This window comes from Trichomycterus rosablanca, chromosome 17 (assembly GCF_030014385.1).
Source record: "Trichomycterus rosablanca isolate fTriRos1 chromosome 17, fTriRos1.hap1, whole genome shotgun sequence".
Taxonomy (NCBI): domain Eukaryota; kingdom Metazoa; phylum Chordata; class Actinopteri; order Siluriformes; family Trichomycteridae; genus Trichomycterus; species Trichomycterus rosablanca.
The window spans coordinates 6,509,742-6,527,512 of record NC_086004.1 but is presented as its reverse complement, the minus strand read 5'-3'; the positions used below and the strand labels follow the sequence as shown (position 1 = coordinate 6,527,512).

The following is a 17,771-nucleotide window of genomic DNA, read 5'->3' as shown; positions in this document are numbered from 1 at the left end:
GGCTGTACCTGTGCCAGGTCCTTGCTCTTGCCCAGAGGGGGGCTGTGAGCAGGAGGTGAGGGGGCAGAAGGAAGGCTCGGGGACCTGGGGAGTTCTTTCCTTAGTGCGGGCGCTCTATCTAAGCCATTTCCATGAGGAGAGTGCGAGGTGCTGCCCACCGGAGACGAGGGGTCCTGAGGAGAGAAAAGAGACAAGACATGGAGATAGAAATGTAATTACAGAAAGCTAAGGAAGGCAGTGTTAATAAAATCAATATATTCCATTCCCACATTGATTTCATTCAGCTTTATTATGGCCACCTACAATATAAAGTCTCAAATATCATGCATTTTAATAGTGTAATAATGACCCTTTCCACCTCTATCATCTCCTATCTCATTCACTTTTTCTCTTTTTCTTTTTCTCTCTCTCTGCACGCTAATAGTTATCTGTTATTCAGGTCTGCACAACATTTATGCAGGAACATCTGGTGTGCCTTGCTTTGTGTCTGTAAGAGAAATAATAGCGAGGTAACATTATGGTGCTTCAGAATGGAAAACCTAACTACTAACACAGCCGTCACACCAAACAATGAAATAAATACACTGCCGCCACGTTAACTCATCGTGAAAAGATGCAAACTGTAAGTAAGCAAGCTTTGTACATAAATGTAACAACATTTTCATTCATCAAAGTTTCAAAAAAGGGAATAGTTAGCTTCATAAAGGTTTATTTTGCACAAAACTAGAAAAATACGTGTTTCATAGACAAACTGTACCATTAGTTTTCTTTATATATAAATCTTGACCTATATTTGTAATTTCTAATGTATTAAAGCAAAGCATTTTGAAACCAAACAGGATCTTAACATTTTATAATGCAATAACACTTCACATTCGCAGTCATGACAACAGACATGTTTATTAGTTTCCCAGACTTTTCTATGATATTTCAGCTTCTGAATCCTTACAAATGCTGTTGTATCCATTCTTCCAGTTCAGTCAGTCTGCACATTGAAGCGTTCATTTAAAAAGATGCAAGTAAACAGCTTGATATTTATTTCTGGTGTATGTTAAACACTGTAGATGTAAAAGTGTTCCAAGTATTTTTGGGGTAAGTTATCTTTTACTTAACATGTTTACCACAAACAATAAAAGATGTATAAGAATCTATGGGAGCATACCTCATTAGAGACGTCTACCACTAAGTTATCATCACTTTTGTCCACGTCACTGTCCTGAAAGAAAACAAGGTGGACAATGTAGGTTAAAATTCAGATAATAACGTATCCATACCTGTGAATACGTATTTACTCCCTCCCCCTTTACACACAGACTTTCTTTAGAAAACATATTCACTTTGCTAAAGAATTTGAAAAATGATCCAATTCACCCTATAAACAAATGATACAGTTTGTGATTTTCAGGTAATTATCAGGAAAGCCCATGGGTGAACAGAATGATATGCACCATCAGGTATAATACACTAACACTTGAGGCAGGTAATTTTAAACATTAGCACATTAAAGTGACACCAGGAGAGACTTTGGGTCAGTAAGAAAACCTGGCAAAACCAGGCAAAGTTTGTGAAATGTAAACTCCACTAATTCCACTGTTGGAGTGATCTAATTTACCTTTTGATGTATTTAATGATTAGTTAAACCTTGTTGCATAACTTGTAGGGTGCAGGAGTAAATAATCAGAGACATTCCAAGGATATACCAGTTACAATCAAGGTTCTGAGTATAAAAAGGGATTGCGTCTGTGTCTTTGTATCTATTGTCTCTACTTTTCTCTGGCTTCCCGGGGTGTAAATAATTTTTCCTCTTAGGACGGATGCATCCCTTTTAAACCTTTTTCTCTCTTTTTTTCTCTCTCTTTTCTTCCCATGGCTTTTAAAACCGGGAGTGACATTGCTGGCACTTAGTTTCCATGGCAACAGGATGTTTGATGTGATCATGACCTGATGTCCTTGTTGACAACACCCTGCAGTGACATCATTACCTGATGAGATCTAGTGTAATTCTCTTCTTGGTGTGTGTGTGTGTGTGTGTGTGTGTGGGTGTGTGTGTGTAAGTGAACACTGATAAAAAGTACAAAATATTACAATATGCCATTTAAATGCAGCTCATAATTCTAAATACAGAACTAAAATGATCATAGCTCAAGATTTTAAATACAGAACTAAAAAAGTGATGGGCTATTTTAATACCATTTGTTTTTGAAATAGGGTGTCCAACAAGCTCATGATCAGGTGTCCAAATACTTTTGGCCATATAGTGTAATTGTCTGTCCTGCAGCATTATGCTTCACGATTTACCCTCTATGTTATTTGTTTGATTTGTTTAACTGGATGAATATTTTATTCAGATTTAACTTTAATTTGTATGAAAGATATCGATATAAATATCAATCTATTCATTTGATTAATAGCTGATTATTAGACAGCAGGAAAACTTTGCTGCTGAGCAGTGACACGTACGTAATGTGATGGGCCCTCTTTGTCATCACAGCGCCTCCTTTTAGCATCATTGCTGACATGTGAGGCAAAGATGCCTGAGGGTCCCTGGCGCTCCTCTACTGCTTGACTGTCTGTCGATGACACTGATTTACTCTGAGGAGAAAAAACAGAATTAACTCCAACACAATTGCTGACATAAAACCCACCAAACTTTACACACATTAGCATAATAAATGCAAACATATTCACAAAGTGCACTGACGATATCTGCATGCATGGCACACGCATCATCCACATTTTGCTAAAAAAAAAAAAAAACTCCCAAAACACATTACTCTGTACTCATCACGTTCTGTATCTCAGCCGACAGCAACAACAAATACTCAAATCTGCAATTACGTCCTCCTGGTCCAAACAGGAAGTATGTTGGACTAAGATGAGGTAATCGAGTGCAGTGCTTTTAACAACTCTTCTGTATTCTATCTTTGTCTGATTCCTTCTCTCATTTTCACCCCCACACACTCTCGTCCTCATTCAACAGCACTAAAATGATGAACAAGTGCCGATTTGGACTCCGTGATCCCTCTTTCAGTCTGTACTTCTAATTTTTATAAACAGCACCTGAACATCTTGTCTGATTTTAAAAAGGAACAAGTGTTTAAAATACATTTTGCTGTGTAGATGCAGTATAATGTTTTACTGCAGGTCCACAGGTAAAAGTGATTCTGCCAGACTTTTGTGTTGGGATGCATGGCTGTGTTTGCTGTGTATGGACTGCACTGCTACTACTTTACTTAAAATGGCTGGGTGATTGTTCCCTGTTATTATAAACTAAAGCTGATCTGCTTTAAGTTTTGTTTAAACTGCCTAAACAATTTTAATCTGACCTACCCTAAAGATCTGTAAGACTATTCTTGTTGTGATGTCTGCTTGCTGAAATCTGCATAAAGATATTGAGTAGAGTCATCGACCTTTGGTAAAACAAGCGTTTATCATCAACAAAAATAATGGCTCTATTTTCCTTGGGTGACATAAAACACATGGATCTTATGCCATGATGCTGCAATTAAAGTTCTAACTAATTAAAGTACATTTCTGCTGAATCATCGAAGCACATTAGACAAAACAACTTTACAATGTCATCCAGAGCAAAATACTGCCAGCAGAAAGAACTGCTAACAAAACACAAATCCAACTCTTAACTGCTGGAACTGTAGCTAAAATTCAGAGCAGTTATTTGTAAACTGTATTTTACAGGTATTTAGTTAAAAGCACTGCGAGAAAAAAATAAATATTTTATAAAAAAATAAGTGTTTTTAAAACTAATGAAATAGGCTCTTTAAAGGTAATACAGGAAATACAAAACAACTTTTCTTTAATTCTTGGATGGATTTTCCCAAATTTTTCCTTGTTTCTGTCTACAACTGCCACAAATATGGTAAGATAAGGGCTAGTACGTGCTTCCTCTGAGACACATGAAGTTAGTTACAGCATAATATTTCAACTACAGCAACGGGCAATCAATTAACTGCCCACATGAACCTAACAAAGCGTAAGATTGACTAGTGCTGCTTTAATTGACATGGCAGACCTAAATCTCCATCCCAACAATATACTTTTTTGGGCTTCCGGCTACTACCAGAGCTCAAATTCTGGATAAACAGATGTACAAAAGTAATATACATATACCACTACCTTAAGTGTAGTTGTGTAATGTGTAGTATAACTATTATTATTTGATAGCAAGGTGACAAACATGCAGAAGGTGGATAGCCTGCTTCAAATTGCCCCTGGATGTAAGTGAACATGTTACGTTGCAATGGAACTGCACCCTGTTCAATGTGTAATATAGCTTTGCAGTGTCTCAGTAAAAATGAATAAAATTGCTATTATTATTATTATTATCACAGATAACACAGCTAAGGTCCAGATGCAGATCACAGGTGAATCACTAAGTGTAGGAATGACAACGATTACATAAGGATTTTATAAGACTTTTTAAATTTAAAACTTACTTTATATTTGGACTCATTTATCAGTGTCAGTGGGATACTCTCTCTCACACACACAATCTCACACGTACTGTTAAAATGTGTTACTCACCCTGCTGGGTGCACCCTCTGAGAGTAGAGAAAGACAGAGAAAAAGAAAAAGTGAGAAAAAAGGAGAGGCTAGGTAATAATAACAACAATGTTCAGAGCAAGTCAGGGTCACCGGGAACAACTCTGTCCAGCTGCTATAAAAATACATCTATTGTAGACAGCTCAGCTGCCCATCTTATACTGCACCCTGTTTATGTTAGTCATCAGGAATATTGCCCCACTGCACTTCATTACTGCATTACAATCTCTCTCTTCTCTCTAATTTTTTCTCTGGTTTGTGGTTTGTTTACTCTTCACTCCTTAATCAATGTCTTTCATTTTCTCAGTTTCCACAGTAAATTTGCAGAAGTGCAAATGCAAGCATGTTGACAGCTATAATGTATAAAGCAAAAACAGCTATTTGGTTTTGCCCACAGAATGAATCATCTTCATGCAGAGAACTTTTATGTTTGATTTTTATGTTCTATATTTGATTTCTGTGATGAATTTCATCCAAACATGCTTTGACTGTCTTTATAAATCATGTCCAAACTCGACCACCTGGCCGAATAGGGCGTGTGAACAGATTTCACCTGCTCTGCAGCTTCTTTCATGTAATACGTTTATAGGTGACCCCACTCACACATTCCAATATTCCAAGATGAGGCTTAGCTCATTCACTTTGACATTTATCTGCTAAAAACAAATAAAATTTCTTAAGTTAAACCATCTTTGTTTTATCTTCAGGATTGCAGTTGCTACCAATACTAGTTTTAGCTTTGTTACATGTTTTCCTATTGTTATGAGAGCATTTCTAAAGAAGGGGGCATTTGATATGTCTCTGCTGATCAGCTACATTTGAGTTAAGATACCAAACCATTAGTTTTGCATTATCACTCGGTTCCTGTAATGTATCTTTTTCACACAGTGCTGTGCAGATACAGTGAGCTGTAATACCTCGCAGGTGCTCGGCATCCAGATGGTTGCGCTCATCCTTGTTGCCTAAATGAGCGGAGACACCAAGCGCCCCTGTGAGTGCCAACAGACCCGAGGTTCCTCCCAGTGCCAGGCCTGATGGGTGGGGGGTCAGTGGAATGCCTGGGGTGTGGTGAGACAGATGCTGGAGCTGCTGCTGCTGTTCCAGAAGTACAGAGAGAGAGAAAGAGACAAAGAAGGATAGAAAGATATGGGGGGGGACAAATATAGACATATACACAGACATACAGGCAGATAGTGAGACAGGCAGAGACAGATAGATAGAGACACAGAGTAAAGAAAGAGGAAATAAGAAAAAAAGATTAAGAGAGAATAAAGACTGTTACTCTGTGGGCTTAATAACAGTGTATTTTGTATTTTGTGCTGCTGGTGTGTGTGTGTGTGTGTGTGTGTGTGTGTGTGTGCAGGTAGCTGCTGTTGAGACACTCTTCAGCACAGGTTTTCCCAGTACTGATCATATTACTCCACTTAAGCTCCATTGTTACAGTTCACACAGCACAATAGCATTACAGGAAAAAAGGTGGTGGTGGTGGTGGTGGTGTTGGGGAGGGGGGATTCTAATCTTCTATTTCAAAAGTTGAAAAATAACCAGAATTCTGTATTATGGACTAGAAATGATCTAGACACTGCCAAAAACCCCTTACAACCATATGTGTCACTTTAACATATATAGTCAGGACGTATTAAACAGCGTAAAAATTAAGGTGCGGTTTTGGGACGCAGCAAAGAAATGACTTGTTTGTTGTGTAAAGTATGACAAGCTATCACACTTGTAAGCTCTAGAGCAGGGTTTTTCAAACCCTGGGTCGCGACCCTTAGGTGGGCCGAGAGCCGAAATTTTTTTTATAAAATGCATTGTTTTTGTCGCTTGAAAGTTTGAAAAACCCTGCTCTAGAGGCTAGAAAATTATCACATGGAAAGTCCGTGTACATGGTAGAAGTGTAAATTTGTGTGTTTCGCAAACATACAGATATCCAGCAAAAACAATTCTCTGATAAGCATAAATGTTTTTTTTTGCATTTTCTCCCTTTTTCTCCCGAATTTTAGCTTGTCCAATTTTTACCCAATTGTGTTATGCTTCCTCTCTACTGGTGCTGACCCCCGCCCCTGATTGAGGAGAGCAAACTGACACACGTCCCCTTTCATATGTGAGCAGTAGCCGATTTTTTCACCCACACCAGCCGAGTTCATATGCGAACCTGTGCACAGAGAGCCACACCCTGATCAGCATTATTTTTCTACTCTGTGTAGACACCATCAACCAGCCAGCAGAGGTTGTAACTGCATCAGTTATGAGGTCCCTATCCGCCTCCCTAACTCTGTATGAACAACAGCCAAACGTTGTTCATATAGCCACCCAGCTCAGCCGGATGGCAGAGCAGAGATTCGTTACGATGTATTCGAAATCCCAGCTCTGGTGTGCTAGCGTATTTTACTGCTGTGCCACCTGAGCAGCCTGATAAGCATACATTTTCAGTTCCTGTAGCATTAAATATATTTTTTCCACAGGATATAAAAAATAGATTGTTGCTTTAGAGTTTTTGCTGATCGTAACTGAGACCATCCTGCATTCATGGAAACATGAACACTAGGGTTTGCATTTGAGCTATGCATCCTTGTTTTGAAAAATTTGGGTTGAAGATTAAGGTTGCCTGTTAAAGTCGGAGGTGCTTGTGTTTTGGTTTAAACTCCTTCATTGATTAACAGTTTATTCATACACCAGACAAAGTGACGGAGTGGCCATGTTAGTTTTCATTATTTTTATAGTCAACTTTTGTACTTTGCTAATAAAGTGGACCATTGTTCATCAGGAAAACCTACTTCTTCGTGGAAAGATTAAGGTCAGGGATAAAGATTATGGCAAATCTGCTTTGAACTTCTACTCCTACTTTGTCTTTCAAAAAGACCCATGGCAGTTTGATAAAGTTCAGAGCTGATGGTTTGACTAATGAGTGAAAGCGCTGAATACTTTAACTGAATAAATATTCTCGCTGACTCATTGTTTGCTCTGGCTGTTAATGACTTATTCAAATAATGACAGCACACTCCCAATCCTATAAAGTCTAAATACTGCTTAATTCAAACTTTTGCTTTGCCTTGATTATAGAATCACAAAATTCCTCATTCATATTCTATAAGTATATGATATACTCAATATTAATACACTATACATACACTGATCAGCCATAACATTAAAACCACCTCCTTGTTTCTACACTCACTGTCCATTTTATCAGCTCCACTTACTATATAGAAGCACTTTGTAGTTCTACAATTACTGACAGTAGTCCATCTGTTTCTCTGCATGCTTTGTTAGCCCCCTTTCATGCTGTTCTTCAATGGTCAGGACCCCCACAGGACCACCACAGAGCAGGTAATATTTAGGTGGTGGATCATTCTCAGCACTGCAGTGACACTGACATGGTGGTGGTGTGTTAGTATGTGTTGTGCTGGTATGAGTGGATAAGACACAGCAACACTGATGGAGTTTTTAAACACCTCACTGTCACTGCTGGTCTGAGATTGGTCCACCAACCAAAAACATCCAGCCAACAGCGCCCCGTGGGCAGCGTCCTGTGACCACTGATGAAGGTCTAGAAGAGGATAAACTCAAACAGCAGCAATAGATGAGCGATCGTCTCTGACTTTACATCTACAAGGTGGACCAACTAGGTAGGAGTGTCTAATAGAGTGGACAGTGAGTGGACACGGTATTTAAAAACTCCAGCAGTGCTGCTGTGTCTGATCCACTCATACCAGCACAACCCACAATAACACACCACCATGATGTCATTGTCACTGCAGAGCTGAGAATGATCCACCCCCTAAATAATACCTGCTCTGTGGGGGGTCCTGACCATTGAAGAACAGGGTAAGAGCAGGTTAAAAAGATATGCAGAGAAACAGATGGACTACAGTCAGTAATTGTAGAACTACAAAGTGCTTCTATATGGTAAGTGGAGCTGATAAAATGGACAGTGTGTGTAGAAACAAGGAGGTGGTTCTAATGTTATGGCTGATCAGTGTATATTACATACTACATATCACATAAAATAGAATTATATATTCTATAATGCTAAATACTACATAATATTCAATGTAGAATATATGCATTGTTAGCGAATGAATTGATGAGCATTGAATAAAACATGACAGATGTTGATAAACTGTTGAACGGCAGTGTAAGTACTTCAGTGATTCACCTGTCTCATCAATCCAGCCACTCTGTCACAGTCTGTGCATTTGCACTTCATAAACAAAACACAGTACATATGGATGAGAGATCAGTGGTCACTTACCCCAATAATGGCGTTGAGTTCCGCCATGGTGACCTGCTTCGCCCGCTCCACAGCCTGAACCACCTGCTGCTGGTGCTGCACAAACACACACATACACAAAGAGACACAATATAAGGGTAACACGAATATACACAACAGTGTGTGAAAAAAGAACAAGGGATAATACATATACACTTATATATACGTATATCTGGAATCACAATCAGCAGCTGCTTTTAAGGTGTGATAAATCCAGACAAATGCCTGAAATGTTGGCAATGAATATGAACATAGGTGCTAATGTGGTGGATTCAACAAGAGCCAAACAGTATTCAGTTGTGTAGAGAGTCGTGTAGAAAGATTAGTCGTCACTCGTCAGCTTACCTCCTGTGAGAGGAAAGGGATGATCTGAGCACAGATAGCACTGAGGCGCTTTACAATCTCCGCCTGTAACAGAAACACACACACAATGATTATTTTATAAATATGTGTACATATACACTATATGGCCAATAGTATGTAAAAACCTGACCATTACATCTACAATTTATGGACAAAAGTATTGTGATACCATTTCTTATTATTGGATTCATGAGTTGCAGCCACAACAACTGCAAACAGGTGAAATAAATAAATAATATAAATAAAACTATATGCTTCCAACTTGCAGCAACAGTTTTGGAAAGGTCCTTTCCTGTTTTGACATGACTGTGCCCCGTGCACAAAAGCGATGTCTATAAAGACATGAAGAGAAGCCTCGTTTAAAGAAACTCCAGTGTTCTACTCAGAGTACTGACCTCAGCCCCACTGACCAGCATTGGAATGAACTGGAACATCAACTGAGGCTTTCTTGACCAACATCAGTGCCCATCAAGACAAACATTTTTTTTAAACTAATGGGCACAAATATTTACAGACATACTTCAGTCCTGTGAGAAGCCTTCTCAGAAGATTTGTTTTTGAACTGTGATGTCCAACAAGCTCATGGTCAGGTGTCCAAATACCTCAGGCTCATGAGATCAGACACTATTGCTGACCTGAATGAGAACTGGAAAGACTGGTTCACAATTGATGCTTCAGGTAATCATAAAGGTGTTAGTGGCATTGGGGTCAGAGCCCTGTGCAGACTAAAACTTGTTAAAGCATGTCTTTATGTGCAAAGGGGTGCATTCATAAAAGCATCAAATTCATTTCACAAGTGATTTAATAAACCTGTTAGCAACAGGTGTGTCTAAAATACCAGAACTCAATAATTAGCGGGGTGTCCGCTTAAGAATACTTGAGAATAGCCTAGACAGGGTGGTAATCCATAGCAGGACCTCACCTTTGGTCATTCACCCACCCTCAGACATGGCCAATTACGTCTGTGTAGATGCCCAGCTGGCCAATAGCACAACTGAGTTTCAAACCCAAATAGACTGCTGCACCACCGGAGCACCTTCCTTTAATACATTTGCTTCAATTAAAGGTTAAAATTATGCTAATTAACTACAAATACGTTTGTTTACCCATTTTTACTGAAGACGCCAAAAGTCTGAAGCTATTTGTAATTAGATAATTACCTAAATGTTTGAAGAGACAGAATCACCTGAGTAAACAAAATAAATCTGAGAAAAATTCTGATCTACAAAAGCTTTACATCATGACACAAGAGGCACAAATCCTCCTGATTCACAATCTTCCTGATCAAAGGCATCCACACCTAATTACATCATCAATTAAAAAAAATATGGTTATTATGGTTATAAAATATGGCTATACAAAGACACTATTCTATAAAAAATATTGATGAAAAAACAGTATTTGTGTTGATAATGGAAAATAAAAAAAAAGACAGAGAGAGGGGAAAATGGGACCCATTAAGCGTAGCTGTGTTGTTGGATGTTTGCTATTCATTCTATTTTGCTCAGCTGCATGAGTGTGCCGAGTGTACTCTTAGTCTGAAGGGTTTTCTGCCACACATCAACACACACAGACACACACACGTTCACACAAACACCAGCACACGTATACATGTGAAAACACAAACAACAACATTTGCTAATTATGTGCTCACTCAAGAAAAAAAGGAGATAACTGAGATCACACACGTGCACACACACACACACGTGCGCACAGTCTCTTTTACATTTACTTGTCCTCATAGGGCTCTCTCACTCTACCCATCTTCCCACACAGCCATTATTTTCCTTTCATCCTTTTCTCTCACTCCACCTCTTTCCTCTCATTCCTGTCCTCACAGTCGCTGCAAGAGGGAGCTTTGACAGCATGTCAAACACACACACACACACACACACACACACACACACATTTGCATCAAAAATCCAGAATATTTTATAGCATGCCTGTGCATGCAGGTCCTATTCCACACTCTCAGTTGAGCATGTGAATGTGTGTGTGTGTGTGTGTGTGTGTGTGTGTGTGTGTACATACAAGCCTTTCCACACCTGATACCACCACCATCAACACTGTCCTTACCAAGTATGAACACATCAGTACAAACACATTCCTCAAGTGCGGCGTGTTCTGGTATGCTAACAATTCTCTTAGTTATTCTGCTCTCTCCGCTGAACCACTGTACTGCACTTTTCAGCTGCTGCCAGTAAATGAGCAGCAGACACCATGGCATGAAGAGAGATTAAACTCTGATATATCTTCAGATCTGCTCCACAAATTTCACACAGTAATAAGATAAAAAGGGTATTAAAAAAAGAGGAGAAAAAAGAGAGAACGTTATCAGCTTCTGATTAAACGCCCTGCAAGGATGTATAAAAACAAGTCATAAAAGCAAAAAAAGCACTGAAGGGAAAATGATAACGGTCTAGTCCACCTGCTCCACACTTTCCTTCAAAGAAAATTACACACAACAGTGAGTCTTATAAATTCAGGTAAATAACAAAATTAGTCAAGAAATCCATCAAAACCAGTAAACATTTGGATTCAGATGAGCTGACATTGTGTGTGTGTGTGTGTGTGTGTGTTTGTTTATTAGGATTTTAACGTCATGTTTTTTACACTTTGGTTACATTCATGACAGAAATGGTAGGTACTCATTACACAAGGTTCACAAGGTTATATCAAACACAGTAAAGGACAATTTAGTATCTCCAATTCACCTCACTTGCATGTTTTTGGACTGTGGGAGGAAACCGGAGCACCCAGAGGAAACCCATGTGGACACGGGGAGAACATGCAAACACCACACAGAAAGGACCTGGAGCGCCCCACCTGGGGATTGAACCCAGGACCTTCTTGCTGTGTGACGACAGTGCTACCCACTTAGCCACAGTACCGCCTGTGTGTGTGTGTGTGTGTGTGTGTGTGTGTAAACCAACTGTATGGGACAGCCCTAAAAATGCTTCTGTGACAAATATAACCACATAGGCTCAGAACTACTTCAGAAAACATTTGTCAGTAAACACAGTTTGCCACTGCATCTACAAATCAGAAGAATACAACAACATCATCCAGAAATGCTGCTGACTTTTATATAAAGAAATGGGCTTAAGCTTATCTGAGATTGACTGGTGTAAACTGGAGACATGTGCTGTGGTTTGATGAGTCCACCCGAAAATTATTATTACTTATTTTTTTAATAATAGATGTACTAATGGGTGTAGTATTCTCTGAGCCAAAGAAGCCTGAATCTTTATTCATATGGGGTTGAGTTAGTGACAATGTCATGGGACACTTGCAGATCTGTACAGGCATGATTAATGCAATTCTAGAGCAACATATGCTTCCATCTAGACAACAAAACTTCCTGCTTGTTTCAGCAAGACAAAATCAAGCCACATTCTGCATGTGTTACAACAGCATTGCTTTGTAGTAAGGGAGTGCAGTACAGAGCTGTCTCTCAATTAAACTGTGTGCTGCAATACGAAGTTCAATACAGGACAGCAGAGACCCTGAACAGTTAAGTAGCTGATGTAGTTTATAAAACAAGAATATAAAATCCTACTTTTACAGCTACAACAATTGTTGTCCTCAGTTCCTAAAGAACTACAGTCTTTGTTAAAAGAAAATGTGAAGTAACACAATGTCCTGTCTTTTTTTCCGGACTGTGTTGCAGCCATTATATTATGTTTATTTAATTATTAGAATTTTAACGTCATGTTTTACACTCTTTGGTTACATTCATGACAGAGATGGTAGTTACTCATTACATAAGATTCATCAGTTCACAAGTTCAATGTCAAACACAGTCATGGACAATTTCGCACGTCTTTTGACTGTGAGAGGAACACGGGGAGCCACTTAGAGTGGTCCATTATCTGTTTAGTTATAGGGGTACTACAGGGGTCCCTTTCAATTGATAAACGGGGTACAGGTGGTGAAAGAGTGTACAGAGCAACAGTAGGGCTACGGTAAGTAACTATACTCACAAAGTAGGTGTAGCTTATAAAATAATTAATGCACACGCCACACTGGTGTACCTAATAAAGTGCTCGGTGAGTGTGTGTGTGTGTGTATAGGACTTTGTTAGAGCTGAAAGTGTTTTATTTATGGACTTTCTTTTGCTGAGGAATCACTGTTGTACCGGTGTGTGTGTGTGTGTGTGTGTGAGGAACAGATGAAAAAGTTAATGGAGTGAAAAAGGGGACATGAGAATAGAAAAAAATAAACTGATGCAGAAAAGCTTCAAATATCAGAAAGGTATCAAAGAGAAGACACACACAGACACACACACACAGACACACACACACAAAGAGGCCTGTAGCTGTCCCTCCACAACACCTAACCCCCTAACCCCCACCCCCAGGTCCAGCACTCTAATGGAGCAGCTCCTTTCACTTTTCAAACACTGAAGGGCAATTATTTGTTAGAAATGAAGCGCTAATCACTGATTGCCGCCATAGACACAGAGGTATTCATTAAAGCTCTCATTTTCTCTTTTCCTTCTTTTCTCTTCCCCATCATCCCCCTCTTTATTTCTCTCTCACCGTTCATTCAGCATGCTCCCTCATTCTCTCATTTTCTCTCTTATTCTCTTTGTCGCTCTTAGTTGGCTCACTCTTGCTCTCTCTTTTCCCTCTCTCTCCTTTCCTCCGGGCAGAGTGCCAGCATTTCTTTCCTGGCACTGAGCCAACATCCTCCTGCCTCTCTCGTCCTCCCATTTTCTCTCTCTCTCTCTGATTGATGGCCCCTCCATTTGGGAAAAGGAGAAAATGGAAAAAAAGAGATAGAGAGGGAAGGAAAGCTGTGTGCAAACAGAAGAAGAAGGTCTTCAGGCTGAAACACAAACAAAGTCATAAAAGACACATGTGTGCACACACACATACACATACACACACACGCATGGAAAACATTACACTGTGAAGACTGGAAGATGTGGACACAGAGATACACACAAGTAGACTGTAAGTCAAAGAATGTCACACACACACACACACACACACACACACACACACACACACACACACATACCCTTTTGTTCAAAAGGAAATTTTGTCCCAGGGCCAAGCATAACAGAGTCTGAAGTTCGTTTTGTGCCAAAGGTTTTGAGTTAAATCTAAACACAGATACAACGGAATGAAATTAAATCAAACACATTTAGTAAATTTTCCTGTTTTTTTGTCATTTTTAATTGAATAATTTAACCAAGACCTTTTGCTTCTGGATTTGCTTTATTGCTTTCAACATTTGGCACAAGTTTATTGAGTAGGTGGGGCTTAGGAGAAGGTGCACATTGTTACTTGCTATTGGTCATCAAGAAATCAAGTCAAGTCATGTGACCCTTTTCCAAACTAGCCCACTGAATCAGTACTGCTGTCTTACCAAACCAAACGAAAATAAAATCAATTAGCATCCATGTACAGATGTAAAACTATATTACTATAATAAGGTGGCATGATGGCTCGATGGGTAGCACTGTCACCTCACAGCAAGAAGGTTATTGGTTCAATTTCCAGGTGGAGCGGACTAGGTCCACTATGTGTGGAGTTTGCATGTTCTCCCTTTGTCTGTGTGGGTTTCCCCTGGGAGCTCCGGTTTCCTCCCACAGTCCAAAGACATGCAGTGAGGTGAATTGGAGATACAAAATTGTCCATGACTGTGTTTGACATTAAACTTAAACTGATGCATGTTGTGTAACCAGTAACTACCTGTCCTGTATAAAACATGACATTCAAATCCTAATAAAAAGTACAATTATAATACACCTGTACTCTCTGTTGTTCCCAGTCTGAAGGATTTACATTCAATAATTATCACTTCTGCCAGGAAAAACCTACCTTGCTAACACCTAAATCTATCTAATAATACCTGTCATTGTATGATGGTTGAGAGAAACATAATGATAAAGCCAGTTTTTATTCGTTAGATTAACCTGTGATATTTGAATGGATATATTAGGTTGGCTGATCATGCAACATCTGATGTTTAAATTATCTGATAGCACTGCTAATGTAAGCAAGTGTCAAAAACAGCAAAAATGGCTACATAATGCTACAGCACAATTCAATTATTTCAATTTGGGTGTTTTCGAGGACAAACCAGGACCATGAACAGGTTTAACATTTGTACTGTATTATTACTGTACACACAGGTTTACTGTATATCAATGTTTCTGTCAAGTTTTGGTTTAATCATGGTGGTACTTCAAGAAGTTTAAAAACTACCAAATTAAGTCATATAGAAATCAAATCTGTGATTTTTCAATTCACCTACCAAACAAACAAAACAAATTAGTATAAATGAAGCTCTTTAAAATGTGGTTTTGGTAAAATGATTAAATATTTTTGTATTTAGGAGTCACCACAGCGGATCACTCTGGTTAGCATACCTGATTTGCCACAGTTTTTACATCGGATGCTCTTCCTAAAGCAACCCTCCTGCCACTGTGCACCTCCTAATGGCTAGACTGTTTGGCCACCTTGACCCCCGAGACACAGCCAATCACGTCTGTGTAAACACCCAACTGTCTGATTGCACTGCTGAGATTCGAACCCCAGATCTAATCTGTAGTGTACTGTTGTATTTTACCGCTGTGCCATCCGAGCTCCCTAAAATAATTAATTATCATTAGCAAAGTGTTAGTATGTTTAAAATACCCTAGTTAAGAGTTAAGTACAATCACAGATCATTTTCTAAATTCTTTGTGATTATTATATTGCCCACCACACCTTATGTGTGTAGCTGCAAAAACTTTTTTACAAACAGATTTTATATTATTTAATTAATACAACTGTGAACAATAAAATGTCAGTTTATGACCAAATTTAACACAGATTATGTTTTATTGCAAACAATGCTTGTGTTATATCTAATTAGATACAAATATGCATGTAATTTACCCATAATTTTATACTGCATTACAAATAATATTTTTATGAAATCAGCTAATAATAACTGTTATTTTTTATTAAAAGAATTATTTATATTAAAGTACAAAAAACCATCTTTAAGCACACAAAATCTAACAGCTCAAGCACACACACACACACACACACACACACACACACACACACAGACACACACAGACACACACAGACACACACAGACACACACAGACACACACACACACAGACCGACACACGACTGTGTATACACATGCATTCATGCGTGCACACATGCAAACACACACCACAGGGAATGTGCAGTTACTCAAGTCCATCTGATCAAACAAACAGAGCCATTATGCTAAAAGGCTGGTGCACACGCACGCACGCACACACGCACACACACACACACACACACACACACATCCATCCCATCCAAAAACTCTACGTGTTTTTACACACACACACACATTTTCCTCTCATTCCATGATGCTGACAACACTCCTGCCTTCTGCCTCATTATTCACCAATCAGCTCTGTTACACACCACACACACATGCTTGCACACACACACACAAAACAAACAACAACAACAAACTGGTATTTTGACCCTTCCAGATTTCCCTAGAGGTAAAGCATGTGAAACAGTCTCAGAGTTCATCCATCTATTACTAAACAGATAAAGGGCAGAAAAAAGTGAAAAGTAGAGAAACGTTAAAGACCAACAATGAGAGCATGAAAGAGAGCGAGAGTGAAAGATCCTGTGTAATAAGACATAAAAAGAATGTGTTTAAAATGGATAAAAATGGATAAAAATGGATATAAAAAAAGGGGTGGAAAATAAGGGCAAGATAAAATAAGAAAAAAGGGGGAAAGAGCAGAGACAAATAAAAAAAGAGAGAGGAAATGAAGACAAAATGAGAAAAAGATGGGGGGGGGGAGAAAATGAGAATGAAGATCAGAAGAGGGAGAAAATAGAGTCAACAAGAAAGAATGAGATAAAGCAGAAAGAAAAGTGGAGAAACAGTAATAGTGGATCGTTAATAGAAAGAAAAGAGAAAGTTTATTTTAAAAAGAGTGAAATAACAAAAAGAGACTAAAAGCAAAGAAATAAATCCTATTAGGACGTGAATATACTGATTCAAATTAAAGATGTGCACAAATCATAAAACACACAAAAACACACACACACACCAGCATTTACACATACAAGAACAAAAATACACTCACACACACCAGCATTTACACAAACACACACACACACACCAGCATTTACACATGCAAGAACAAAAATACACTCACACACACCAGCATTTACACAAACACACACACACACACACACACCAGCATTTACACATACAAGAACAACAATACACTCACACACACCATCATTTACACAAACACTAGCATTTACACACACACACACACACACACACACCAGCATTTACACAAACACACAAATAAAAACACACATGCACATGTAGGAATGTACACACACATACAAACATGCAAGAACAAAAATACACTCACACAAGCATATACACAAACACACAAATACAAACACACAAACACACACATAAGCATATACACAAACACAAATGCAGACATACACACAAGCATATAAACAAATACACAAAGATAAATACACACACAAATACAAACACACATTTTTATTTATTTATATACTCATCACCACA

General features: G+C 38.7%; 1 protein-coding gene across 2 annotated transcripts in view; it reads right to left on the bottom strand.

The window, feature by feature from the left end:
• tle2b (TLE family member 2, transcriptional corepressor b) overlaps positions 1-17,771 on the bottom strand; it is a 48,116-nt gene that overhangs the window by 8,655 nt on the left and 21,690 nt on the right. Inside the window, exons 5-11 of one of the 2 annotated variants that reach the window (XM_063012323.1) lie at positions 9,179-9,241; positions 8,816-8,890; positions 5,478-5,655; positions 4,543-4,559; positions 2,461-2,592; positions 1,163-1,216; positions 9-173 (exon numbers count right to left, since the gene is read on the bottom strand). In XM_063012323.1, the coding sequence (XP_062868393.1) occupies positions 9-173; positions 1,163-1,216; positions 2,461-2,592; positions 4,543-4,559; positions 5,478-5,655; positions 8,816-8,890; positions 9,179-9,241 (684 nt within the window). The remainder of the gene's footprint in view (positions 1-8; positions 174-1,162; positions 1,217-2,460; positions 2,593-4,542; positions 4,560-5,477; positions 5,656-8,815; positions 8,891-9,178; positions 9,242-17,771) is intronic. The other variant, XM_063012324.1, reaches the window with a different exon arrangement.